Here is a 25,803-nt window from a genome sequence, read left to right on the forward strand (position 1 = left end):
CCATTAGGGTTTAGTTGTCATCTTCTTAGCTGATATTGAACAACCATAATCAGACTATTAATAGGGAAAACAGAAATGTAAATGTCATTGGTCTGTGCTGCTTTCCCCATATAAATTTCTTGTGTGTCTGACTTAATACTTTTCAGTGTTGCCTTTCTCTAGCAGGAAGCATCTGCGACTGTCCGTGCCACCCTGCTTTCCTGATATCCCAGCAGAGTCATTTACATATGTAGTTAGGACCATGTTTCCATTTAGAAAAATTCCTTCTGGGCCAGAAGTTTGTACTTTATAGCCAGAATTTGACCCAGGAGCAAGTTTCTGATCAAATGTAAGGAAATCCAGATCTTTTGTTATGTACCAGATAAGTAACAGGTTTTTTTAGACACACCTTCAAAATGAGAATCTTTAACCACACACATTCGATAGACTTGATCCCATTAAGGTTTGTCCAATAAATAGTGCAGGTCCACAAATCTGGATTTCACTAAGTGGATAATATGCATCCTAAAAACACTGGAATATGAATTCTCACTAGGAAAGGGTTTCCCCCCTCCTCTTATCGAGGGGATTTTACAAGCTCTGCACTCCCTCTGTTCCTTGCCATTTATTGATCTGTTGCAGCATTAATATTTTAACAAATATTTGGGATAATTTGAAATGTAAAGTTAATCATGAGGGTTTGCCTATTGGAAGCAGTACGGCTTCCATTTACATTTGCAGTATTTCCATCTCTTACTGCACAGTTAATGTTTTCAAGTTGCCTTTTAAAAAGAAAAAAAAGATACCTCAGGGTCTCAGTTTGGACAGAGCCCAAACTAACTTCCTAGCAGCAAGCATTCGGTGACCTTTTCTAGTCACTGTTTTGTTGCTGTTTCTAGCTTTAAGGTGCCTTAGCTGTAACAATTTACTTAGAGGGAATCATGCTAGATGTTCTTATGCTTCACTGAGTTGCTTTGTATGAAGGACTTGATTATTTTTTGTATTTTTCATTTAGTCTTAATAAACTTGATCAGATACGTTACGACCAATGTAGAAGTGTGCACCTATTTCAGTGCTTTTATTGCTGAGGATTTTGAGGCTGTTTCTTCAATAAATGAATTATTTGCTGCTAAAGATTCCTTAGCGGTCAATAGTGATGCTTGAAACTGTGTCTTGAAAAGCACCCAATGCACAGTTTTTTTGGTACTATGAGGAATCTGACATTTAAAACCTTGGCCTCTTTTGTCTTGCAAACTGCTAATTATGCAGAAGTGCAAATTTGGACAGAGTTAATGGATGATTGCTGTGCTCGATTCCACACAGTCGATGTAAAACAGGAGCAGGGAAGCTTGCCCTCTGTCATTTCCTTCCCTTCCCTCCCCTCCTAGAGGGGGGAGAGGTGATGAGTTTCTGACTGAGAGCCCCAGCCACCAGCAGTGGGCCTCTTGTCTGCTGCAGGGCCAGCAAAGGGATGGTGATTTCACTGCAAAGTTCAGTCGCAGCAGGTCCCCCGCCTTTTCCTTCACCTAGTTCAGGGATTCTCCAACTGGGGTTGTGAGGTTATTACATTGGGGGGGGGGGGGGGGCGGGGGTTGTGAGCTGTCAACCTCCACCCCCAAACCCTGCTTTACCTCCAGCATTTATAAGAGTGTGTGAAATATTTTTTAAAAGTGTTTAATTTATAAGGAGGGTTGCACTTACAGGCTTGCTGAGTGAAAGGGGTCATCAATACAAAAGTTTGAGAACCACTGGCCTAGTTTCTGCCTCAGCCCGGTCTTCCCGTCGCATTTTGCACTGCAAATCAAACTGGGGCTGGGCCCAGGCCCGGACCAGAGTGAAGCGGGGGGCTGGGCCCTGCGAGCTGGGCTGGACCCGATGGGGGGGGGGGGCAGGAAGAAATCTGAGCCCCGCGAGCTGGGCTGTTCCCCTCACAGACGTTGCCATGCCATGGGTGCCACGAGCCCCAAGTCTGGCCCTGCAGTGCCCTGGCTCTGAGCATGGGCAGACCTAGCATTACTAACCCTCTGGGATTAGCTGGGAATCTCCCGGAATCAGGCTCCATCTCCAGGAGGCTCCTGAAACCAATCCGGGAGATTTTAGGCTACTAAAAATCTGGCGGCGCAACACGGCTAAGGCAGGCTACCTGCCTGCCTGAGCGCCGCATGGCTCCTGGAAGCAGCTGGCAAGTCCCTCTAGCTCAGAGGTTCTCAAACGGGCCTGGGACCCCTTGGGGGTCGCGAGTTGTCAGCCACCCCCCCAAACCCCGCTTTGCCTCTAGCATGTATAATGGTGTGAACTATATAAAAAAGTGTTTTTAATTTATAAGGGGGGGGGGCGGTCGCACTCAGAGGTTTGGGGGTCACCAGTACAAAACTCCGAGAACCCCTGCTCCGGCTCCTAGGCAGAGAGGCAGCCAGGGTGTCTCTGCCGCTCCCATTGGCTGGGACCCCGACCAATGGGAGCTGTGGGGGTGGGCCTGCAGGCAGGGGCAGCACGCAGAGCCGCCTGGCAGCCCTTCAGCCTAGGAGCTGCCTCAGGTCAGCGCCGCCCGGCCAGAGCCCGCCCCCCATCCCCAGCCCTGAGCCCCCTCCCACCCCCAGAGCCCGCCCCCTCGCCCCTGCCCCGCCCCAGCCCGTGAAAGGGAGGGGGCGGGGCCTCGGGGGAAGGGGCGGGGCCTCGGGGAAGGGGCGGGGCGAGGGTGTTTGGGTCGCTGGGATTAGACAGGTGGCAGCCCTCGGCCGACCTGCCCCTCCCCCGAGCTGAGACCCGCCCCCCCCCGGCTCCGTGTCCCCGGCGGGCGGGGAAGCGGCAGCCCGGCCGGAAGCGGGGCCATGGCGCGCAGCGAGACGGAGCCGCCGGAGCAGGCGCCGCTGGGCCGCTGGGAACGGTAATGGGAGGGGAGCGCGGGAGGGGCCCCGTAGGACAGCCCGGGCTTCCGGCGGCGGGGCATGCTGGGATGTGTAGTCTTGGAGCGCGGAGCGGCGAAAGCGTTGTGCGCATGCGTCATAGTGTGGCGTAATGGGCGGGCTTCTCCAGGGCTCCTCCCCTTGCCAGGCAGACAGCGGCCCCCCAGCCAGCGTCATCAGTCCCAGGGGTCCCCAGAAAACCGAACACCCTGGCTCTGCCCCTCCCTGAGGCCCCGCCCCTTGTCTGAGGCCCCGCCCCTGCCCCATCACCCGCTCTCCCCGACCCTCGCTCACTCCCTCATTTTCACAGGGCTGGGGCAGGGGGTTGGGGTGGGGGGGTGCAGGCTCTAGGATGGGGCTGGGGATGAGGGATTTGGGGTGCCGGAGGGGGCTCTGGACTGGAGCCGAGGGGGTTGAAGTGTTAGAGGGGGCTCAGGGCTGGGGCAGGGGGTTGGGGTGGGGGGGTGCAGGCTCTGGGATGGGGGCTGGGGATGAGGGATTTGGGGTGCCGGAGGGGGCTCCGGACTGGAGCCGAGGGGGTTGAAGTGTTGGAGGGGGCTCAGGGCTGGGGCAGGGGGTGGGGGTGGGGGGTGCAGGCTCTAGGATGGGGGCTGGGGATGAGGGATTTGGGGTGCCGGAGGGGGCTCCGGGCTGGAGCCGAGGGATTTTGACGTGTTGGACAGAGCTGGGGGAGGAGGTTTGGGGTGCAGGCTCCGGGTGGCACTTACCTCAGGCGTCTCCCAGAAGTGGACAGCATGTCCCTGCGGCTCCTAGGCGCAGGGGCAACCAGGGAGGTTCCACCCGCTGCCGTTGCCTCCGCCCCGGCAGCTCCCATTGGCTGTGGTTCCTGGCCAATGGGAGCTGCAGAGCTGGCGCTCGGGGTGGGGGCAGCACACGGAGCCTCCCTGCCCACCCTTGCGTCTAGGGCCCTCAGGGACACGCTGGACGCTTCCGGGAACCATGGGGAATCAGGGCAGGCAGGGAGCCTGCCTTAGCCTCGCTGCGCCACCAACTGGACTTTTAACAGCCCAGTCAGCAGTGCTGACCGGAGCCACCAGGGTCCCTTCTCGACCAGGCGTTCCAGTCAAAAACTGGACACCTGGGAACCCTTGACTCCATTGGGCTGGGGCATGGGATGAGGTGGCAAAGCCTGGCCCTTTTTGGCCATGCTGGGCTGTGGCCCCTGGTGTCGCTCAAAGGTGGGTCCCCAGTTCTATGAGTTGTCCTGACCTGGTGGTAGAAGTGGGGACCATCCCCACATCTCTCCCTTCCCGAGGGACGGGCACTGTTTGTCTGAGTGGCTCTTGGACATCACACCTGTGCTGCTTCCTGATTAGGGTGACCCGATAGCAAATGTGAAAAATCTCGACGGGGTAGGGGGTAATAGGTGCCTATATAAGAAAAAGTCCCAAATATCGGGACTGTCCCTATAAAATCAGGACATCTGGTCACCCTATTCCTGATGCTCTTTGGGGCTCTCCCCTAGGCTCCCTGTTATTGGGGTGTTGTCAGGAGCGAGTGGCTCTGTCCCAGTCTCTCCTCTGTGCCGCAGGCTCAGACGGGGCTTCGTGCCCCCCTTCAGGTTTGTGGTCACTAACTGAGCTTGGTCAGGGTCTGCCTTAGTATTGAGGTGAGGTATCTCCTTGGCCTCACGTAGTAGGTCTCTGCAGAGATCTGGAGCCGGCCAGCTTGTCAGCTTGGATTGTTTCATCCCTTCCCATCCATGCAATGAAAAGCCCCTGTTCTGGCTCAGGATCTCAAATGCTTTGCAGTCAGCCCTCGTGAACCCTGCTGTGAAACACGGGATTTTTAGCATCTCCATTTTCCAATTGCAGAAATGGAAGCACACAAATTTGCCAAGGTCACTCAGAAGCACTGACAAATCTGAGACTAGAACCTCGGAATCCTGATGTTCTGCTTCAGTAACTAGACCACACTGCCCTAAGGAATACGCTGTCCACCTGCCAACCCATCATGTCTTTCCTAAACCAGCAGAGCCTTGTTGAATGGAAACCTGCTGAAATAATCGAATAACACGATTTTGCAGGATGCCCGGACCAGCCTGCTTCTGTCATTTCAATGTGTTGTGTATGGAGTTGGGAATAAAAAGACACTATTTTTGCCTGTGGTTATCTTTCCTTAGGGAGCAGGCCCAGCTAAAGGCAAATGTGATTGAGGAGGACACTGAGGAATGGCAGAAAAATTCCACCTTTGCAGGACTGGAGAGAGTGGGAGGGGCGGACCTGTCTTATGTCAAAGGAAACGACACAATCGCCTGCGCGTCCCTGGTGGTTCTCAGCTACCCAGATCTTGAGGTAATGGCCCTTGAGCGGTGGTCTCATGGTTGGGATACCTGTACTGTAAAGGCTTTGTAGAAAACCAGCCTACCCCAAAGGGCATCATGGACTGTATCTCAGCGTCACAAGGCTCCAGCCAAGTATCTGACCCGCCTGTTCACCAAGAAAAGGCTTTCTGCAGAGAGCATGGGTGAGGAGGAGAGGACAGGAGTGATGGTCTTTGGTATTACCTAGCAAAATTAATTTGGAAATACGTAGTTTGGTCACTTCCTGCAGAGAGAAGCTGAGTCCAAGAGTTACAGAGAACTTCTGGAGGCCCGGGGAGATGGTTCCAGGGTGTGGCAATTGCTCAGGAGTAGGTCAGAGATGATGATGTTGATAAGAAATAGCTCATAAACGGCCTTTGAAGATTTTGATTGAATTAGGTAAATGTTGGAAATCAACAGTTTCACCCTCTATCCAGAAACAAACCGCAGAAAGGCCATTGTTATTCAACATTTACCAGGAGAACAAGTTAAAACAATGTGACATTCCTAGACAGATGGTGCCTTCCTTGTCAGATCCCTCTGGTAATCAGTTAATATGAGATGTGATTTACAATGGCACTTCCAAATCTGTTGTGAATCTCCCACATTCTGCAGTCATTAAACTTTGAATTAATAAAGATTTATCAGAGTTTATGTACAGATTTCAACTAATGTAAAAAGTTGTCACTAACTAAAAACACTGACAACAAATATGGAATTGAACATTGATATCCACTGGAAATCACAGAAAGTGAGAATCAAATCCTGCCACAGTTCTTAAAGACTTGCCCATGACGGCTGTGTGAGTTAATTCACCTACTGTCCTTGGTCAGTGTCCTAACAGGCTTTCTTCTGGAATCCACTTGCTTTTCCGAATGCTGGGTGAGAGGCCCTTTGATCAGGCATTGATTATAAGTAAGGCTAAGATTTTGTCACGGATATTTTTAGTAAAAGTCACGGACAGGTCATGGGCAAAACAGAAAAATTCAGGGAAGCCGTGACCTGTCCCTAACTTTTACTAAAAATATCCTTGACAAAATGAGGATCTGCGGATCCCCACACTACTTCAAGCGGGGCAGCTGCAGGGACTTGGAGCTGCCTGTAGCAGCTGGGGGCTGCGGGATACCTCTGCCACCTGCAGCTCCGGGCGTCCCCCGCTGTCCGCATGGGGCTGGGAGCTCAGGGTTTCCCACCACCCATGGGGGCCAGGAGCTGCCACAGCGGCAAGGAGCATGTCCCTGCCACCTCCGGCAGCCCGGAGCTTGGGGGTTCCCCGCCGCTGCCCGCCAGGAACTGGGGGGTACCCCACCAGCCCCAGGGCAGGGAACTCGGGGGTTTTCCCACCGCCCCCAGCGGCTGGGAGCTCGGGGGTTCTGCTGCCGGTAACAGAGAGCTGCGGGGGTTTCCCCCATCGCCACCACCGGCGGCAGGGAGCTGCGCGGGCCACCAGAGGCAGCAGGGGTACCTCACAGCTTCCTGGCCCAGCGGGTGGCGGTGGACACTGCACCACCGCAAGCTGAAGTCATGGAGGCCACTGGAAGTCACGGATTCCATGACCTCCGTGACCTAAATCGCAGCCTTGATTATAAGGACAGTGATCTCCCGCTGTTGCACACTCGAATGGGGCCGAAGCACCCCTAGCCATTGGCAAAGTCCCTGTACTCATTCAGGGTAGGGTAGGCTAGGGTATATCTGGTCATTTTCCATCATCTGCCCATTACTTCTCTCCCCCCACCCCCACACTCACACTGAGGGGACAAGTTGGCGTGAGCTAATGTGCAGCATTTGTGTTTAACTTTGGGGGAGCGGCCCAGCAGGGTTCGGGGAGAGTATTGAAGCGAGAGAGAGAGAGAATATAAATATACTGGAGAAGAAATATCTGAGCCGGTCAGGATTAAGCCAGCTATGGCCTGGGTTCAGCACACTGATCCTAGTGCCTGCTGTGTTAAGTTGCCCCTTGCAGACATGAGTCTGTGTTCTCAGCACTGTCCTTGTTTTGTCCCAGGTGCTATATGAGGATTGCCAGATGGTAACCGTGAGTGCCCCCTACGTGGCAGGATACTTAGCTTTTCGAGAGGCCCCTTTCCTGGTGGAAGCTGCTCAGAGACTTCAGGAGCGAGAGCCTGGGCTCAGGCCTCAGGTGCAGCATGTTCCTTTCTCTCATGGGGAGATGTCCCTGGGGTGCTGGATGTACCTGAAAAGAAACTCTCCTTAGAGGTTGCCCTGCCCAGCACCTCTGCAGCAGGCAAGGCAGGGCAGGGCAGGGTGCACCCTAACACAGCCTTGTTGTTGTGTCTGCTTCACTGTCTCTGCGGGGATGGGGAAACCGAGCCAATGGCCAGCCAGACTTCACCTTGTCTGTGAGCAGGGAAGGCAAGATGTGGGGATGACTCCCATCCTTTCTTTAGTACTACGGGGTTGCAGGGCACTCGGCCCGCAATAGAAAGATCAGCTCCCTACTCCCGGGGATGGTCATCAAAAGGGGCATGAAAGAGAGAGCGGGGCAGGCGGGGGTGAGGAGAACCTGGGTAAAGGAGCTGTGGGGGTGGGGCAAAGGATTGAAATGGAGCCTTCTCCTTCTCCTTCCTCACGGAGCTGGCCTCACTCGCCACTTGTTCAGGTCAGAGGTGTGTTCACTCAGCTGGAGCGATCCATGGTGCTTGGTAACTAACACATCACCTGGTTCTTCCAGGTGCTGCTCGTAGATGGGAATGGCGTACTCCATCACAGAGGTATGAGAGAGCTCTGCCCCCGACGGGGACCCCCCAAGCTCCAGGAGAGAGCACTGCTCCCCCCAACAGGGACCCCAGGCCCTAGGAGAGTGCGCTGCCCCCCGACAGGGGACCCCCAGGCTCCAGGAGAGAGTGCAGCCCCCCGACGGGAACCCCAGGCCCTAGGAGAGCGCTGCCCCCCGACGGCAACCCCAGGCCCTAAGAGAGCACTACCCTCCGACAGGGGACCCCCAGGCTCCAGGAGAGAGTGCTGCCCCCCGACGGGAACCCCAGGCCCTAGGAGAGAGCGCTGCCCCCCCCGACAGGGGACCCCCAGGCTCCAGGAGAGAGTCCTGCTGTTCACTAGGGTCCAGAGCTCTAGACCAGTGAAGGAGACATTAAATAATTATCATCTAGCAACAGGCTAATTCCCCTCCCCCAGAGGCATTGATTGGGTTCTGATCCCATCTGGAGGTTCTGGAACCTCCTGCTTTGGGGTTGACAGACGGCCCCTCTGTGGTGAACTCTGTCCCTGCGGCACTGGTCCCCATCTGCCAGTACCACCCACTCTGCGCTTGGCTGTAGTGTTGTCACAGGCTTACAGACATACCCGGGGCTGTCCCCTCTGACGAGGGTCACCAGAACAGGATGGAGAACCCCATTGCTGGCCCCTTCCTGTTTCCCTTGACCATCTCTTGGCTTGTTCGGCAGGGTTTGGTGTGGCCTGCCACCTGGGGGTGCTGACGGGCCTGCCCTGTATTGGTGTGGCCAAAAACCTCCTGCAGGTCGATGGCCTGGCCAAGGATGAGCAGCACAAGGGGCAGGTAAGGCCAGCGCGAGCATCCCTCCCTCCTGTGCCAGTGGGGGAAATGGAGTAAGAGCCTTGGTGAGAGGGAGCTCCTAGCCACCCCCCTCCTGGCCTCTCCCACCACGAGGAGCTGGGGAGGGGCAGCTCCCGGTTTCTCCGTCCCAGCCTTTCCCAGCAGGAAGTGCTGGCGGTGTTATGGGAGCCTGTTCAGGCCAAGGAGGGAAGTTCTGGAGTAGGTTCTCCCAGACCCTCCTGGAACCGATGCACTGGAGCTCTAACCAGCTTGCTCGTTCTAGATCCGCGACCTGCAGATGGGAGGAGACGTATTCCCTCTGAGGGGCACCTCTGGGAGAGTCCTGGGCATGGTAAGTCATGGGCAGTCTGCTTTGCATGTTGGTCACAGCTGGGCCTTCTCCATGTTCCCTAGCCTGGCTCAAATGGGAAGGAGGGAGGGGACAAAGTGTAGTGCAGCTCTCTGCAGCCCAGTGACAATAAGCCAGGAGGGCAGAATCTGAGCAGGCAGAGCCAACGCTCACCTCCCTTTCCTGTCAGCCCACGGCATGGGATCCCCTCCTGGGATGCACGACCACTTTGTCATATGTGACAGTGGTATGTGAGCTGCCATGTCCTGGTCTATCTGCCCGTGTCCGGCGCCATTACAGCAAAGGGGCAAAGCACGGGCAGGAGTTTTTTCTGTGGCAGGTCTCCAGACTGTGAGACAGGAACCTCTGCACCTTGGTGGAAAAGGCAGCTTGGGAGATGGTGGGGCTGGCTGGGTCCCCACTCAGAGCTGGCAGGTGTTGGCTGCCTCCTTCGCCTGGGTATATTCTCCACTGAGCAAGGTCCCTTGCTCTGAGCAGTGTGAAATATTGGGGATGGGGAGCACAAGGAGCCCTAGGAGACAGACCCTCCCTGTGATGCTCCCAAGCAGCGAGGAGCAGTAAAGGCCGGGGCTCTGAAATGTCTGATACCCCCCAGCTCTCCCAAGTGTCCCCAGGTGCGTGTGCAATCACTGACGTCGTGCGTTTGTTTTAAACAAGCCCCAAAGCTCTGGTCTGTCCGGTTTCCAACCCTCCAGGCCCTGCGCAGCTACAACAAGAGCACGAAGCCCATCTATGTCTCCGTGGGCCACAAGACGTGCCTGGAGTCAGCAGTGCGCCTGGTCCAGTCCTGCTGTAGGTACCGGATCCCAGAGCCCATCCGACAGGTGCGAAGGCAGGGGCAGCTAGGGGATGGGGATCCGAGCCTGTCATGGGAGACGTGGCCAGTTAGCTAGTGGAGGGGTGACAGGCAGCTGTGAATGACAGGACTGCGACGGCTGGCCTCCCTTCCCCAAGAGCAGCACCTGAGCCTGCTAGGCCGTCCCCTCCAGCTACGGGCTACAGCCGATCCTGGCGGTTCTGATCTACCTGTCTTCTTATTTATAAAACTGCTCCTTCCCTCTTTCTTTGTCCTCCTGACCTGTCCCTGACACACGGTGCATAGAAGCACCCGCAGCCCTCAGTGCGGATCCAGCCTGGTGGGGCTCTCTGCTCCTCTCTGCAGGCTGGCTCTGGGGTTAATAATGCAGAGGAGCTGGAGGTGCAGCTTTCCCAGAATGTGGAGCTGAACACAGACTGCAGTGTTCATCCTCTGGGCTATGGGGTATGCCGCACTCCGCAACAAGCTGCGGGCTGCCGGTTCCAGATGTAGCCTGTAGGTGGCAGCACTGGATCGCATTCAGTGCCTCTTGCTGCCAGCGATTTTATAATTAAATCACAGCAGGGCTGGAGAAATGAATCTCAAGAAGTGTGAAGCCGTTGGGATTTCTACCCGGAGAAGAGCTTCCTTCTCCTCAGGATCACCCCGCCATTAGCAGTTCAGGCAGGCTGCCCCGCTCAGCGTTTGGGGAGCAGAGTCTGTAACGTCACCCTGGAACAGTGTGTGTTCCGATTGCTACGCCTCGGCCTTCGTCCCGTGTCTGCCAGCCCTGGCTTTGCTGCTTTCTGAGCAGTATTGAGAAGGCTCCTACCAAGGCCAGACACAGGCGCTGCAGGCAGAAGTTGTTCGTTGCTATTGTGATATTTTCTGAAAATTGAACCGTGTGACACTGTTTAGTTGTAGAGCGACGACCAGCAAACCTCAAAGCAAAACTGCCCATTGGCGTCTCCAGACCAGAGCTGATCATGGAGTTTCTGGTCCCATATCCCACCTCCTGACAGACTGGAGCAGTCTTACAGGTCATCTAGTCCCATAGCTCACTGCCGGCAGTGGCCAGCACCCGATGCTTCAGGAGACAGGCTCTCATAGTTGCACTGTGTGGCACTTGGGGGCGTGTTAGGAGGGGAGGGAAAAGCCTTCCTCAGTGGAAACATGCCCGTATTTCTTTTGGAAATCATTTTGACCCAGGTGCCCCACTCCTCACAGCTGCTTTCTGTCGCCTTCAGTCCCATTCCCATGCCTCTTCTTTGGGACTGGCTGGCTAGACTCCTCCAGCCGCTCCAGCTGACCTGGGGCATTAGTTAAAGGGACAAAATTTATTTGCTGGTGACTCCTTCCGGGGGAAGATTTGAGAACCATCTCCAAGGATTAGAAAGGTGTGAACCTAAGGAGGGAGGGGAATTATTCAGCACAGGAGTTCTGGGACTTTTTCATAGTACGGGTCATATCTTCAAGGAGAGTATGTCATAGACGCTCATATGGACCTCACCAGCTCGCCAATTCCCTATCTCATGGAACCTCATAGACTCATAGACTTAAAGGTCAGAAGGGACCATTATGGTCATCTAGTCTGACCTCCCGCATGATGCAGGCCACAAAAGCTGACCCACCCACTTTCCCTTAACTCAGCTGTTGAAGTCTCCAGATCGTGATTTAAAGACTTCAAGTCGCAGAGAATCCTCCAGCTTGCGACCCCTGCCCAATGCCGCGGAGGAAGGCGAAAAACCTCCAGGGCCTCTGCCAATCTACCCTGGAGGAAAATTCCTTCCCGACCCCAAATATGGCGATCAGTAGAACCCCGAGCATACAGGCAAGATTCTCTAGCCAGACCCACATTTTACCAGCGATGGCACTTTATTACCTAATTGACTAAAATCACGTTATCTCATTAAACCATTCCCTCCATAAACTTATCTAGCCTAATCTTGAAGCCAGAGAGGTCTTTCGCCCCCACCGTTTCCCTCGGAAGGCTGTTCCAAAATTTCACCCCTCTGATGGTTAGAAACCTTCGTCTAATTTCAAGCCTAAACTTCCCCACGGCCAGTTTATATCCATTTGTTCTCGTGTCCACATTAGTACTGAGCTGAAACAATTCCTCTCCCTCCCTGGTATTTATCCCTTTGATGTATTTAAAGAGAGCAATCATATCCCCCCTCAGTCTTCTTTTGGTTAGGCTAAACAAACCGAGCTCCTCGAGTCTCCTTTCATAGGAAAGGTTTTCCATTCCTCGGATCATCCTAGTGGCCCTTCTCTGTATCTGTTCCAGTTTGAATTCATCCTTTTTAAACATAGGAGACCAGAACTGCACACAGTACTCCAAATGAGGTCTCACCAGCGCCTTGTATAACGGAAGGAGCACCTCCTTGCCCCTACTAGAAATACCTCGCCTAATGCATCCCAAGATCGCATTAGCTTTTTTAACAGCCGTGTCACATTGCCGGCTCATAGTCATCCTGCGATCAACCAGGACTCCAAGGTCCTTCTCCTCCTCCGTCACTTCTAACCGATGCGTCCCCAGCTTGTAACTAAAATTCTTGTTAGTCATCCCTAAATGCATCACCTTACACTTCTCATTATTAAATCTCATCCTATTATTATTACTCCAATTTACAAGGTCATCTAAGTCTCCCTGCAGAATATCCCGATCCTTCTCCGAATTAGCAATACCTCCCAACTTTGTGTCATCCGCAAACTTTATCAGCCCACTCCTACATTCGGTTCCGAGGTCAGTAATAAATAGATTAAATAAAATCGGACCCAAAACCGAACCTTGAGGAACCCCACTGGTGACCTCCCTCCAACCTGACAATTCCCCTTTCAGTACTACCTGCTGCAGTCTCCCCTTTAACCAGTTCTTTATCCACCTCTGGATTTTCATATCGATCCCCATCTTTTCTAGTTTAACCAATAATTCCTCATGCGGTACCGTATCAAACGCTTTACTAAAATCGAGGTATATTAGATCCACCGCATTCCCTTTATCTAGAAGGTCTATTACTTTCTCAAAGAAGGAGATCAGGTTGGTTTGGCACGATCTACCTTTCATAAACCCATGTTGTAATTTGTCCCAATTACCATTCAACTCAAGGCCCTTAACTACTTTCTCCTTCAAAATTTTTTCCAAGACCTTGCATACTACAGATGTTAAACTAACAGGCCTGTAATTACCCGGGTCACTTTTTTTCCCCTTCTTGAAAATAGGAACCACGTTAGCTATTTTCCAGTCCAACGGTACCACCCCCGAGTTTACAGATTCATTAAAAATTATCGCTAAGGGGCTTGCAATTTCTTGCGCCACTTCCTTCAATATTCTAGGATGAAGATCATCCGGTCCGCCCGATTTGGTCCCGTTTAGCTGCTGAAGTTTAGCTTCCACCTCTAATACTGTAATGTCATTCCCTCCTTCTTTATTCCCCTCTGTCCTGCTCCCCCTATTCCTAAGCCCTTCATTAGCCTTATTAAAGACCGATGCAAAATATTCATTTAGATATTGTGCCATGCCTAGATTATCCTTAATCTCCACTCCATCTACATTCTTCAGCGGTCCCACTTCCTCTTTCTTTGTTTTCTTCCTATTTATATGGCTATAAAACCTCTTACTATTTGATTTAATTCCCCTCGCAAGGTCCAACTCTACACGGCTTTTGGCCTTTCTCACCGCATCCCTACATGCTCGGACCTCAATAAGGTAGGTTTCCTTGCTGATCCCTCCCCTCTTCCATTCTTTGTACGCTTTCTGTTTTTTCTTAATTGCCCCTTTGAGACGCCCACTCATCCAGCTAGGTCTAAATCTCCTGCCTACTAATCGTTTTCCCTTTCTTGGTATACAGGCCTCGGACAGCTCATGCAACTTCAATTTGAAATAATTCCAGGCGTCATCTGCCTTTAGATCCCTAAGTATGTTATCCCAATGCACTTCCCTAAGTAGTTGCTTTAATTTATTAAAGTTGGCCTTTTTAAAATCGTAAACCTTAGTCAGAGTTTTATTTCTGTTAAACCTTCCATTTAGTTTAAACCGAATTAGCTCATGGTCACTCGAGCCAAGGTTGTCCCCTACAACCATTTCCTCAACGAGGTCCTCACTACTCACCAGCACCAAATCTAAAATTGCATCCCCCCTCGTCGGTTCAGTTACTACTTGATGAAGGAATTCATCTGCTAGCACGTCTAGGAACATCTGAGCCCTATTATTGTTACTAGCATTTGTTCCCCAATCTATATCTGGGAAGTTAAAGTCCCCCATGATTACACAGTTCTTATTAGTTTTTACTTCCCTAAAGACATTAAATAGTTCTCTGTCCTCATCCAGGCTAGATCCCGGTGGTCTATAGCACACCCCAAGCACTATCTCAGGGGAGGCTCTAGTAGTTCTATTACCCAGTGTAATTATTGCCCAGACAGACTCTGTCTTATTCATTCCATCACTTATTACTTCTTTGCATTTTACCTCATTATTGACATACAATGCCACTCCCCCACCTTTACCTTTTTTCCGGTCATTCCTAAACAGCACATACCCTTCCATACCTGTACTCCAGTCATGACTACCGTTCCACCACGTTTCGGTTATTCCCACGATATCAGGTTTCATTTCTCGGACCAGGAGCTCCAATTCCTCCATTTTGTTACCTAGGCTTCTCGCATTGGTGTATAAACATCTTACCGTATGCTGTCTATCCTTTCTCGCATTACTTATGCAATTTGGTACGGACCCCATACTGTCCCTCTGCCCCCTCTTTCTTGTGTCCAATCCCGTACCCCTACCTATATCTGTGCTTATCTCTTCACACTCCTTTTCAGTGTTGGACTCAGGCGTGGAGATTAACTGGACATCTCCCAACCGTCTCCCCCAAATTTCTAGTTTAAAGCCCTTTTGATGAGATGAGCCAGCCTCCCTCCCAGAAGTCTATTTCCTTCCCTACTCAGGTGAAGTCCATCCTGCGAGAACAGCTGTCTGTCCCCCGAAAACCTGCCCCTCATCACACAGCCTCCCAGGGGTTATGACAACAATCACCTACAGGAAACAAGAACTTTAGTAGCAAAGGATGTAACTTCTTTTGATGTGATTTAGTGGCCTGAGGCGAGGTAGCGGAGCCAGCACCAGGCACCAGCTAGGTCTCCACAGATGCCGTAGCTGTTCCCCCGAGCAGCGTTTGGGTGGTCTAGGGAGGAGGAACGGGATAAAACTGAGCAAACACTGAACATTCAACAACATTGGGCAATCCTTTTCCTGAGATCTAGCTGACCATAGAACAGGGGTTAGCGTGTGGTAGGGCTGAAAGCCGCAGCCCTTTGAGTAAAAGCTGAGCTGAGTAAAGCACTAGAAAATAGACTGTAGGGGTCCTTCCTGCACTAAGAACAGGAGTACTTGTGGCACCTTAGAGACTAACAAATGTATTTGAGCATAAGCTTTCATGGGCTACAGCCCACTTCTTCGGATGCATAGCATGGAACATAGTAAGAAGATATATATACATGCAGAGAACATGAAAAAGTGGAAGTAGCCAGACCAACTGTAAGAGGCTAATTAATTAAGATGAGCTGTTATCAGCAGGAGAAAAAAAACTTTTGTAGTGATAATCAAGATGGCGCATTTTAGACAGTTGACAAGGTGGTGTGAGGATACTTAACATGGGGAAAGAGATTAAATGTGTGTAATGACCCAGCCACTCCCAGTCTCTATTCAAACCCAAGTTAATGGTATCTAGTTTGCATATTAATTCAAGCTCAGCAATTTCTCATTGGAGTCTGTTTTTGAAGCTTTTCTGTTGCAAAGTTGCCACCTTTAAGTCTGTTACTGAGTGACCAGAGAGGTTGAAGTGTTCTCCTACTGGTTTTTGAATGTTATGATTCCTGATGTCAGCTTTGTGTATTTCTCTGTGGTGAGCCTGCAGGGCGTTGAGGAGATGTGAAAGGGGAATGTCCTACAGGAGGTTTTGCCTGGGTAGTGCCATATGATCACAGCTTTTCTGATGCCCAAGGTGAAGCTTCAGGGTTGTCAGCCCTTGAAGCTTTTCCTGGGTCTGAAGGTTCTGGTAGCTTCAAACATGCGCAGCTCACAGCTGAGCTCAGCTCTTCCATTCCCTCCTTCGCTGGGCCATGGTGCCGTCTTACATGAAGGCAGTGGCTGTGTAGCTGCTGTGGGGACATAAACGTGCCACCTTGCTGGAGGCACAGCTGGCCCCATCCTGCACTGGGGTACACGTGGCTAAGTTGTACGAAGTGGGTGCCAGACATCATCTCGGCCATGGACGCAGTCGTATTTGCATTTGGAACAAGAGGTGGCTTTGCTGACTGGGGACATGTGTCTCAGATGCAGCAAGTGTAGTGAACTTTCAGAGGAAGCAGAGGGAAATTCATTGTCTGCTACAATCAATATTTACATCCTGCTTGGACCTCATTCCGCAAGTAAATACCAGGCCGGGGCATGAGAACTCTGTGTGCGCAGAGGTAGCACTCTGTCTCCTCTGGCAGGCTCATGAATATTTGAAGTTCCTCTGCGGAGGTTTGATCCCAGCCAGAGGGACCTCCCAGGTGCAACCCAAACAAAGGAACCCAGGTGAACATGAACCAGCCTCCCACTGCCACAGGCAAAACACCCAACCTACAGCTACTGGTGGCATGGCACTAAATCTGCCTGAGTGGCCCCTGGTGTCCCCAACGAGAGCTCCTCATGACCTGTCTGTGGGTGCAAGAATTCCAAGCCAGTTCAGATTCCAAGCTACACATGCACGGGGTATGGAGTGGAGCCTTTTAGCAAATGAGCTCCCAGCCTTGACTCCCCGGGATGGAACAGGACCTGCACCGGAATAGGCTTTGTTCCCTCTGCTGCCTTGACTTGCTGCGTTGCTGCCCATCAGACTCCTGCTCACTAGATGACCCTTTTCACTCCAGCTGGCAGCTTGCCCAGCAGGCTCCTGCTGGCTCAGGAGCTGCCGGCAGGGCAATCCGTGGGGCAACCCTGGCCCGCCACGAAGCGGCAGAGCGGCGAGTCTGAATTGTTGCCCCTGGACGCTGCACTTTCAAGCCACTGCACCTGTGCTGTTAAACTCTCCTCCATCAAGGAACTGGACCACGAGCGATCAGCTCTGCCCTGCCTGTTCCACGTTCCTGCTATCCAGCGGGGGATTGCCAGCTGAGGGCCAGAACCCCCTACTCCCTGAGACCTGACCCTCCTTCCCCCTCCACCAGCACGCTGTGCCCACATGTGCCACTGCTGCCCATTCACAAAAGAGACAAGGTAGAAATTCCAGACCCCTAATGCCAGCACTAGTCTCCTCCGAAAATAGAAGGGATTATTCCGGCACAATGATCCATCTTATTGATTAGCCTCTTGGTTAATAAGCTGGGCTAAGCTGTCTCTCAGCACAGCATTAGGAGTGAGGGCTGGCAAGTAACTTGCTGCCTAATCAAGCCTTAACTGTGTTATTAGGCGAACTTGGTTTGGGGTTTTTTCCTCCTGCAGAAGAACAGTAAGTGAATGAGGCTTTTGCTCCTTGGGCTCCCAGCAGGCATTTTATCAAGCAGTCTGTTTCCCTTGTTAGGAAATTCATCACGTAATGTCTTATCCTGAAGAGTGATCAGAGTTATTTGTCAACTGAGTTATGAAACTGTCCAATTATGAACAGGGGGAAAAATTCCTCCAAACAAACTGCTCCTTATGTAACCGTATTTCATTGTCTGGCACGTGGAGCTGGTGAGTGGCTCTTAAGCAGCATCTCCAGCACAGAACTCGCAGGGAGGCGTGAAGCGAGCTAGTGGGGAGTTTGGTGCAGGAATTTACACGACCAGCACAGACATGTGAGTTACATCCAGGGCAGCCACAGGGAGTTTTATTAATCCACCTCACTAGTCCTGGCCTTGTACGTTTATCTAGTTCCTTTCAGCTGGAAGGAGCCCAAACTGCTTCGGGGGGGTGTATCATGAAGCCATCTCTGGAGCTGTTCTGAGCTACCACCATGCAGTGCGGTTTTTAAGTGAAGACTGACTTTCCCAAATGAAGCTTTGGGGAGAATTTAGCCCAGAACTCCCACCATTACTCTTGTTGAGGTGGCTATGGCTTCTTTGATGACCACAGAGGGTTGTATCTCACTGGAAAGATGGTCCCTTGCCCAGCACCAGTGCTGAGTCACTAGCAGCACATTCTACAGCTCTCTCCGTTTTCTTTGGAGGCCTCCCAGCCAAGTACTGAGCAGGCCCTGTCCTGCTTAGCCGAGGAGATTTAACAAAGCTGTGTTTTCCTCTGTGAATCACACACCTGAGAACGAGCTGTACTCTGGGAAATGAAGCTATCGGACTAAGAGTTTGCTTCCACCAGAATTGCTCCTTAAGGATTTCACATGTCACATGGAGGACCCTTGGTCCATGACCACTTCTAGGCATCCTCCAATGGCTTGATGGAGGTCACCGAGTCAGTGGCTGTAGTTTGGGGCTTTTCCCCATGGAATGTTGAATGCCCGATTTAAATAACGGAGTTGTTGGCCTGTGTTCAGACTCTGGGGCTTTCCCTTTGGTGTGCCTGGGAACCCTAAGGAAAAAGAGAATAACGGTATCTAGCCTGTTTGCTGAAGAGGGCGGCTGCTTACAGCTTGTCTCAGTGTTCTGAGCAGGGAGGTGCAGTCAGGATGGTTGTGTCCATTAGAACAGTACCTGTGAGAACACAGGCCGGGGCCACTGGCCTTCTGATCCCCACCCCCTTGTAGAGCCCACCTTGTCCTCTGTGCGTCTTTGCCTGAGATGTTCCCATGAAAACCCCTGAAACACACAAGTCAGTGGCTACTCACTGTCCTACTGTCTCGGGTGGGCACCGAGTGGCATTTCTCCTCCGGTGGGGCGAGTGGGCGATTTCCTGTTTGCTTTCCCTGACTCAGAAGGGCTTACTCCAGGACAGGGGCAATGCAGAGGGTTTGAGAGAGGAGGTTGAGGCAGATGTGGGCAGGGACACCATTCCAGGTGGGGGGCGAAGCAGGAGGGAGGGGGGGAAGCCATGTGAGCTTGTGGTTCAGCCCGCTCTGCCATCCCAGCAAGAGCCCACCCCACCCCACCCCACCCCACCCCCGCGCAGCCCAAAGCGTAAATTGAAAAGACAAGCAGGAAGGTCTTCCGGCAGCCTCTGCTCCCCAGCCTGGGAGCGGCTTCCCCAGCCAGCTCAGCCCTGCCTCGTCCTGGGCTGACGGGGCTGCCCCAGCGGCACTGGGACAGGCCCATGCGACTGGCTCAGGTGCGGGCTGGTGCGTGACCTCACCCTGCAGCCCAGAGCGGGAGACGGAGACTCATTCCCAGAACCAGCCTAGCTCTCAGTTGGGACACGGAACCCTTTGCCCATAGGTCACCAGTTCAAATCCAGCCCCAGGCAAGTCCTTCCCAGCTGTTAGCTGGCCTGTGTGCAATGAGTTGCTGGGTCTCAGCCCACTTCTTAATGGACAGGTGTCTGCATCCCTATAGCCACCACCACTGCTGGCACCAGTGGGGCCCTGGTCTCACTCTCAACCGTGGGGCCCAAGACTGAACCAGCCAGGGAGACCAAATGACCCTCTTGCCCCCGGACGGGGCTCCCTCCTGCTGTGGCTGAGGTTGCTGGAGGGGCAGTGTGAGTAAAGTTTGCCCTGCTGCTGCAGCCCTCCCTGTGTGTGGTTAGAGGGATGAGTGTGGACACATCTACCTTGGCTGGGGGGACAGTGCATTCGTTGACTGCTGCGACGGGGGAGCGAATGACACTTCTGCCATAGCCCAGCTGTGCCGCCCCTGCGCGATGCTCCTCCCAGCAGCAGGGTGGGAATGTTCCCAGCGCCGCTGGCTTGCACAGTAGCAACCCTCATGCTGGGAGCGGCAGGTGGGGAGGAAGCTGAGAGTCCAGTGTCTATAGACAGCAAATGCCTCCACCCAGGGGCGACCCTGACCCAGCAGCACTTGCTGCCACTCCAGGAAAAAGCAATTAAAACGCTCCAGCACTTCCTTCCCCACCGGCCTGTTTCCAGCACAAGGAGGCAGCTGCCAGACACACGGCCAGGTGCTGGCAGGGCGAAATTGCCACAGGGCCTTTGTGCTGCTGGTCAGACTGACGCAGCTCCCAGCAGCTTCCTGCGGGCAGAGGGGCACTTGTCCTTCCAAGCGTCCTTCCCTCTGTGGCCGGGCCCAATGGCTGTAGCAAGGGGCGGGCAGTGAGCACTCGAAGGGGCAGCAGAGGCAGCTACTGTCCAGGCCAGCGCCCGCTGTTCAGGCCGGGCTAAGGCAGCGGGGTCAGAGTTTCAGGGAGCAGCCCCTCCCCCACTCCCTGCACTGTCTCTGTGGGGAGGGGGACTTGTTTGCTCTCTCAGGGACTCTAACCTGGGGTTCTGTCTCCTGTGTGTGCCCCAATAGGACGAGACACACGGTCTGAGGCCTGGGGCTGCGCACAGCATCACTCTTTCCTGCAGTTACATTTGGAGGGGGCTTTGCACCCCCATGGAGGAGGTTCTTGTGGACAGAGGGAGAAGCCAGTTAGGCTGCTGTAGGCGTGAAGGAATGGTGACACCTTGAAGGGACAGGTTGGAGCCTATGGCTAAAAGGGAGAGTACAGGGGGTCATACTGAAAGGTGAACTGTCAGGCTGGAGAAAGTTTATTAGTGGAGTTCCTCAAGGATCAGTCTTGGGACCAATCGTATTTAACATTTTCATTGGCATGACCTTGGCACAAAAAGTGAGAGTGCGCTAATAAAATTTGCAGATGACACCAAGTTGGGAGGTATTGCCAATATGGAGGAGGACCGGAATATTGTACAAGAAGATTTGGATGACCTTGAAAACTGGAGTAATAGAAATGGGATGAAATGTAATAGTGCAAAGTGCAAGGTCATGCACTTAGGGACTAACAGCGAGAATTGTTGCTGTAAGCTGGGAATGGATCAATTGGAAGCCACCGAGGAGGAGAAAGCCCTGGGTGTATTGGTCTTGGGGTGGAGTCCGGACTCTAGGACCCTGTGAGGTGAGATGGTCCCAGAGCTCAGGCTCTGCGCCCAGAAGTCTACGCTGCAATTAAACAGCCCTGCGAGCCCAAGTCAGCTGCACGGGCCAGCCGCGGGTGTCTGATTGCAGTGTAGACTGGCCCTATGAGTCTGAGACAGCCTGGGGGGTAACCAGAGGCCCTGCCCTAGGGCTGGGCTATATTAACAGGAACGCGAGCGAGCGAGAGGGAAGCAGAAGCCGGCAGCTGCAGTGGGTGGGCATTGTTTCATCAAGCAGAGCAGGCTAACCAGAGCCTTTGCCCCGAGGTGAGCCCTAGACACCACTGTGAGGCTGCCGAGCTTTTTGCTGGAATTCTGGGTCCCACCCCCACTCTTCCTCTTCTCCCAAGGTGCAATCCAGGCTCTGCTTCCAGGTGTCCTGCTGAGGGGGAGCGTGCAGTGTCCCTGCTGCTCCATGGGCTGGGTGCCAGGGGCAGCTGGGAAATAACTCGGGCTGCTTCCCCTTCACCTCAGCAATTGCCAGGGGTCTGGATTCACTCTACAGGTCAGCATCCACCTCCTGCTTTGCCCCTTGCCACCGTAAGTCGAGACTGGCCTGTCATGTCCCTGCACCACATCTGAGGGCATCAGAGCCAAGGAGGAGTGGGGGCAGATGCCAGTCGGGTGAGGGTTGAGAATGGTACGAGCTGTGCAGAGGCTCACGGGTCGCCGTGGGGGTAGGGGAGGTATGTTAAGTGTATTTCTACTGGACATCCCAGGCACTCAGGTCTCTCAGAGGCTGAACTCACCAGAGCTCCTGGACTGTGCGTCGAGAGCTGGAGGGATTTGATGGGGATTTGCTCTCCCAGCTGAGCTGCCTGGCTGTTACCCTTGTACTTTGTTGCCCCCTCCCCCGCCCCCAGTGCTTGGGAGAGGGCCAGGGCTGAGCTGGCCCTTGGCACTGACTGGCATGCGCCCGCTGCTACTCTGTGCCTTGCCGTCTTCCGTTGTGGTAAATGCAGAATTGGGGAGCTGAGCTTTAGGAAATCTCATTTCTGTTTCCAAAATCAACCGCGCGGCAGCTAACGCTGCCTGGGCCGAGACCCTTCTCCTCCATTTGGGGTCTTTGTCTTCTCAGCCCAGGGGCAGTTGAGGCAGAGGGACTGAATGGAGCGGGATAAGGTCAGGGAGGCAGGTGGGTCCCTCCGTGTGTGGGAGCCCTACCCGGGAGTGCCGGCCGTATGCTGCAGATAGCTTGGGGCTGAGCCTTCACGCCCCTCACTTGCAGAGAGGATGAATGCTGCGCTTAGACCGCGCACCAGGGCCCTGCGGAGCGACTCCCCCTCCTGGCCTGTGCAGCTGCTGGGAGCATCTGCTTGGCACCGTTCTTTAGAGGGCGCGGGGCGGTCTGACCAATCAAGTCTTGAGTCTTCTCTAATCCATCTCCTCCCCAATTCCAGGCTGACATCAGATCCAGAGAGTACATCCGGAAGCACCTGTCCTCCCCGCTGGGGGGCACGTCTCCTGGGCCAGGGAGGTAGGTGTGTGGGTGGTCTAAGCAACCGCACGTCCAGAGGGGATCTGCTCATGTAATGCTCTTGGGTAATTGCATTAAAGGGACATTCGGGGTAACAAGGCGGGATAAAGGGCAGCAGGGCGCATGCTGCCCCCGCGGAGCAGGAGATTTCTGATGGGTGCCGTCTGTGCTGCACCATGTGTTCCCGCCGAAGGGGCAGCGTCCTGGGCTGGCTGGACCATGAGACTGTGGAAGGTCACTGGGGATTTTGTCTGTTTCCGGTGTACATGATAAGCAAAGTGCTAAGGCCCCTGTGTGTGATGTGAGGGTGGACAAAAATACCCTGCGAGGAGCTGGCCTCTGTACCTGAATGCATAAAGAAAGGGCCAGGCCACCTCATTCTGTTGTAATGCAGGGCTGGATTCTGCCCTGGTATGTTGGTGTAAATCCAGAGAAACCCCTCTGGGGTCTCTGGGATTTCACTGGTGTCGATCCGGAATAAGTGAGATTCTCTAAATCATTCTCTTTATATCAACCCCCTGTCCCTCCAGGCCCTTTTTATTTCACTGTAGAGGCAACATGTTCAGCACAGTTCCTGGCAGCTCAGAGCTGGATTCTCTCAGTCCTACAGTCACCTGCGCAAACAAGGGGCTGGAGAGATACAGGACAATAAAACGGAATGAAGATTAGCCTGGTTAGTGATGGGCAAATTGCTCCCAGGTCTCCCAGGCTGATCTGCCCTAGAGGGGATCGTAAGGACCAGAGCAGAGCTGGGTGCGGCGTGGAGGTTGGTGCTGGTTAATGTGAGGCTCTGATACTGCTGATCGGAGGCAGCAGGTGTGATGGGGGGAGGCGATGTTCAGAACTCGCAGGAACAACTCTAGCTGTGCACCACAGCCTGCTTCGCTGCCCAGCTCTTGCCATGCCTGGCACCGCCCCACAGCTCTGCAATGCACCATACCAGCACTGCCTGCTAGAGATCCCCACATCCACGGCTTGGCTGATGCCCCTCAATCCCGACTTGCAGCACCTTCCTGCTGGGCCAGTCCTGGGCAGATGCTGACAGTCCCATTGAATGCATGCCCCAAGTTGAGACCCCAAACTCATGGCATGAGATATCAGCACCAGTGTCTGAAGCTGGTGCCCCAGAGTTCCTGTACCTCCAGCTCCAGTTCCCAGAGTAGCAGGGAGTTACTTAGGTTGGTTTGGCTTTTTTTATTCTTCGTGACCTTTCCTTGTTCTTGTTCCAGGAAGGAAGAGGCTGAGCCCAAGCATTAATTTGGCCCCAGGAAGACACTGCCCAGCCCCAGTGTGAACTTGAGCCTTCCACCCCCTCTGGGATCAGAGCTCCGAGAAGTCTCTACAGGGCACCGTGACTGACCGTCCACGCCAGGAACTCAGGGTACTTCATGAGGTGAAACGCCAGGATGACCAGAGATAAGGCAGGAGACGGCTTCCCCCTGGGCTCTGCTAATGGGGCAGGAGCCCCAGTCTTTGATGGTTTGTAAACTCTAGAGAATGTTTTATATTCCAATTTTGAAAACACACGCTGTAAAAATAAATTCTCCCCAGCACTCATACACTACCAAAGCAGTGTTTGGGAGTCAAGGGAGGGATTATTTGCGGCAAGACTGTGAGAATTCACTTTGGGGGGTTCTTAACAAACGAGTTAAAAACAACGTGAAGCTCCCAGTTTGACACTGGCTTCTTGCCATCCCTTTAGCGACACAGTCTCATGGGCTCCCTGCTCCCCATCCTCCTTTTACCCTTTCCTCCCCCCTCCTCCAGCCTGTGGGATTGTGTCACTTCACACATCTCAAGGGAACAGAAGCCCAGTAACTAGCTGCTGCTAGTCCTGACAGACGGGCAGAGGACTCTGTGTTTTGGGTGGGCGTGTAACTCGCAAGGGAGGTGCGGGAGCCAACAATCTGCTGCATGGTTTGGAGGAGGGGAGCTGCTAGGCTCTAAGGCCTGAATTCGGATCCCGGGAAGCAAACAGGCTCCCTGGTACACCAGTCATGCAGTCCTTGGTCCGTCAGGTCTCTGCCTGCTGTCAGTTACCGAACCTTATGCAAGAAATCAGTCCTCTGTGTAAACAGTGCTGCAGGTTTGTCAGTCCCCATGGGACCTGCATGGTGAGCCCTGCTGGGAGCAGCATGCACACAGCATGGCGTGTTGATTCACCTCGTTCTACCGACCCTCCTCACAGCCAATGGCACAGGCCAACCCTTCCCAAAGAACCGAACAGAAGTGGCATTCCATAGCAAGGAGCCAGGTAACGCCTGGGCAAGGGGTCCGATAGCCTGAATGGAGATGCGGCATTGGGGTCAGGTTACTGGGACAGCTGCTTGCTGGCTAACGAGCTTGGACAGACACCAAGCAGCCTGTGAACCTTCGCATTGGCTACCAAACAAAGTCCGGTTGGTGGAGTTGGGAGCCTCTCCCTGTAGGGCTGGGTTCAGGGGTTGGATTCAGCAGTTTGGTGGGATCCACAAAGTCCCATGTTTAGGCACTACTGGAATTCACAAACTCCCCCACAGCTGCTGCCAAACACTGCAGGTGCCTCAGCTCGCTCAGCGCAGAAGGTTTTGCAGTAAAAGTTCCCTTGTTGCCTGTTTCTGCTGCTAAACAGCCTGCACCCATCTCTGGAGGCACCCAGAGTGAGTCAGGAACCAGGGGAAGATGGCTGGCTGGCTGGCTGCTGCCCAAGTCACAGGCAGGGCCTGATCTGGTCAGTGTGCTCAGAGGCTGTCTGACTCCACAAAACAACCGGGCCGGGCCTCCTCTATAACCTTTAGCCTAGTGGTTAGGCACTCCCCTGAGATGGAGACGACCCCCAGTTCAGGTCCCCCTCAGTGTTGTTCCTCTCATGCAAAGCTGTCTTCAGGAAATGTCCCCACAGGTGTTTTTACATCCAAGGGAAGGAAGTGGGAGTTCTCTAGTGGTTGGGGGGTCAGAACTCCTGGGTTCTGTTCCACACTTGGCAGTGCACGTTTACCCTGCTAGCGTTCTTTGTCGTTCTTTTCTCTCTCCAGCCGGGCTGTTTTAATAAAGCACAATCCAGCCTCTTCTCTGGGTGAGTGCAGCACCCAGCACGTGGGGCCCTGGCTTACTTACCCTGTTAGCGCTGCCCCATTAAGACGAGAGAGAGCAAACTCCTTTCTTCTCCCCAGGAGCCTGGGCTAGGGTGACCAGACGTCCCATTTTTAAAGGGACGGTCCCATATTTAGGCCCTCCTGCAGGGGTCCTGACTTTTTCTTAAAAACTGGCAAATTGTCCCATATTTTCTCTCCTCCCCCACCCCCATCAGTACTGGTGGGTCCTGCTGCTGGCCGAATCCCTGCTCGCCCACCTCCTGCCCACCGGCAGTGAGTGGGGGGTCCAGTGGCCGACGATGGGGGTGGGTATGCAAGGCTGGTGGTGGGGCAAAGCTGCAGC

The 25,803-nt window shown here is 53.6% G+C and overlaps 1 protein-coding gene across 8 annotated transcripts; it reads left to right on the top strand.

The window, feature by feature from the left end:
• Positions 1–2,659: 2,659 nt before the first annotated feature.
• Positions 2,660–23,942, top strand: ENDOV (endonuclease V). Of its 8 annotated transcripts, none has more exons than XM_024199478.2 (10): positions 2,660–2,866; positions 5,029–5,200; positions 7,214–7,348; positions 7,901–7,940; positions 8,631–8,743; positions 9,024–9,092; positions 9,768–9,934; positions 22,310–22,386; positions 22,917–23,059; positions 23,616–23,695. In XM_024199478.2, exons 1-9 carry the CDS (start codon positions 2,811–2,813, stop codon positions 23,036–23,038), a joined length of 951 nt encoding a protein of 316 aa, XP_024055246.1. In that variant the 5' UTR covers positions 2,660–2,810; the 3' UTR covers positions 23,039–23,059; positions 23,616–23,695. The 8 variants fall into 8 exon arrangements, with proteins under 8 accessions (XP_024055246.1, XP_024055247.1, XP_024055248.1 ...); XM_024199479.2 differs by having other exon boundaries at positions 9,768–9,902; XM_024199480.2 differs by having other exon boundaries at positions 9,806–9,934.
• Positions 23,943–25,803: the final 1,861 nt, after the last annotated feature.

The sequence above is a fragment of the Terrapene carolina genome, unplaced genomic scaffold, assembly GCF_002925995.2.
Source record: "Terrapene carolina triunguis isolate 2854851 unplaced genomic scaffold, T_m_triunguis-2.0 Scaffold192, whole genome shotgun sequence".
Lineage (NCBI taxonomy): Eukaryota > Metazoa > Chordata > Testudines > Emydidae > Terrapene > Terrapene triunguis.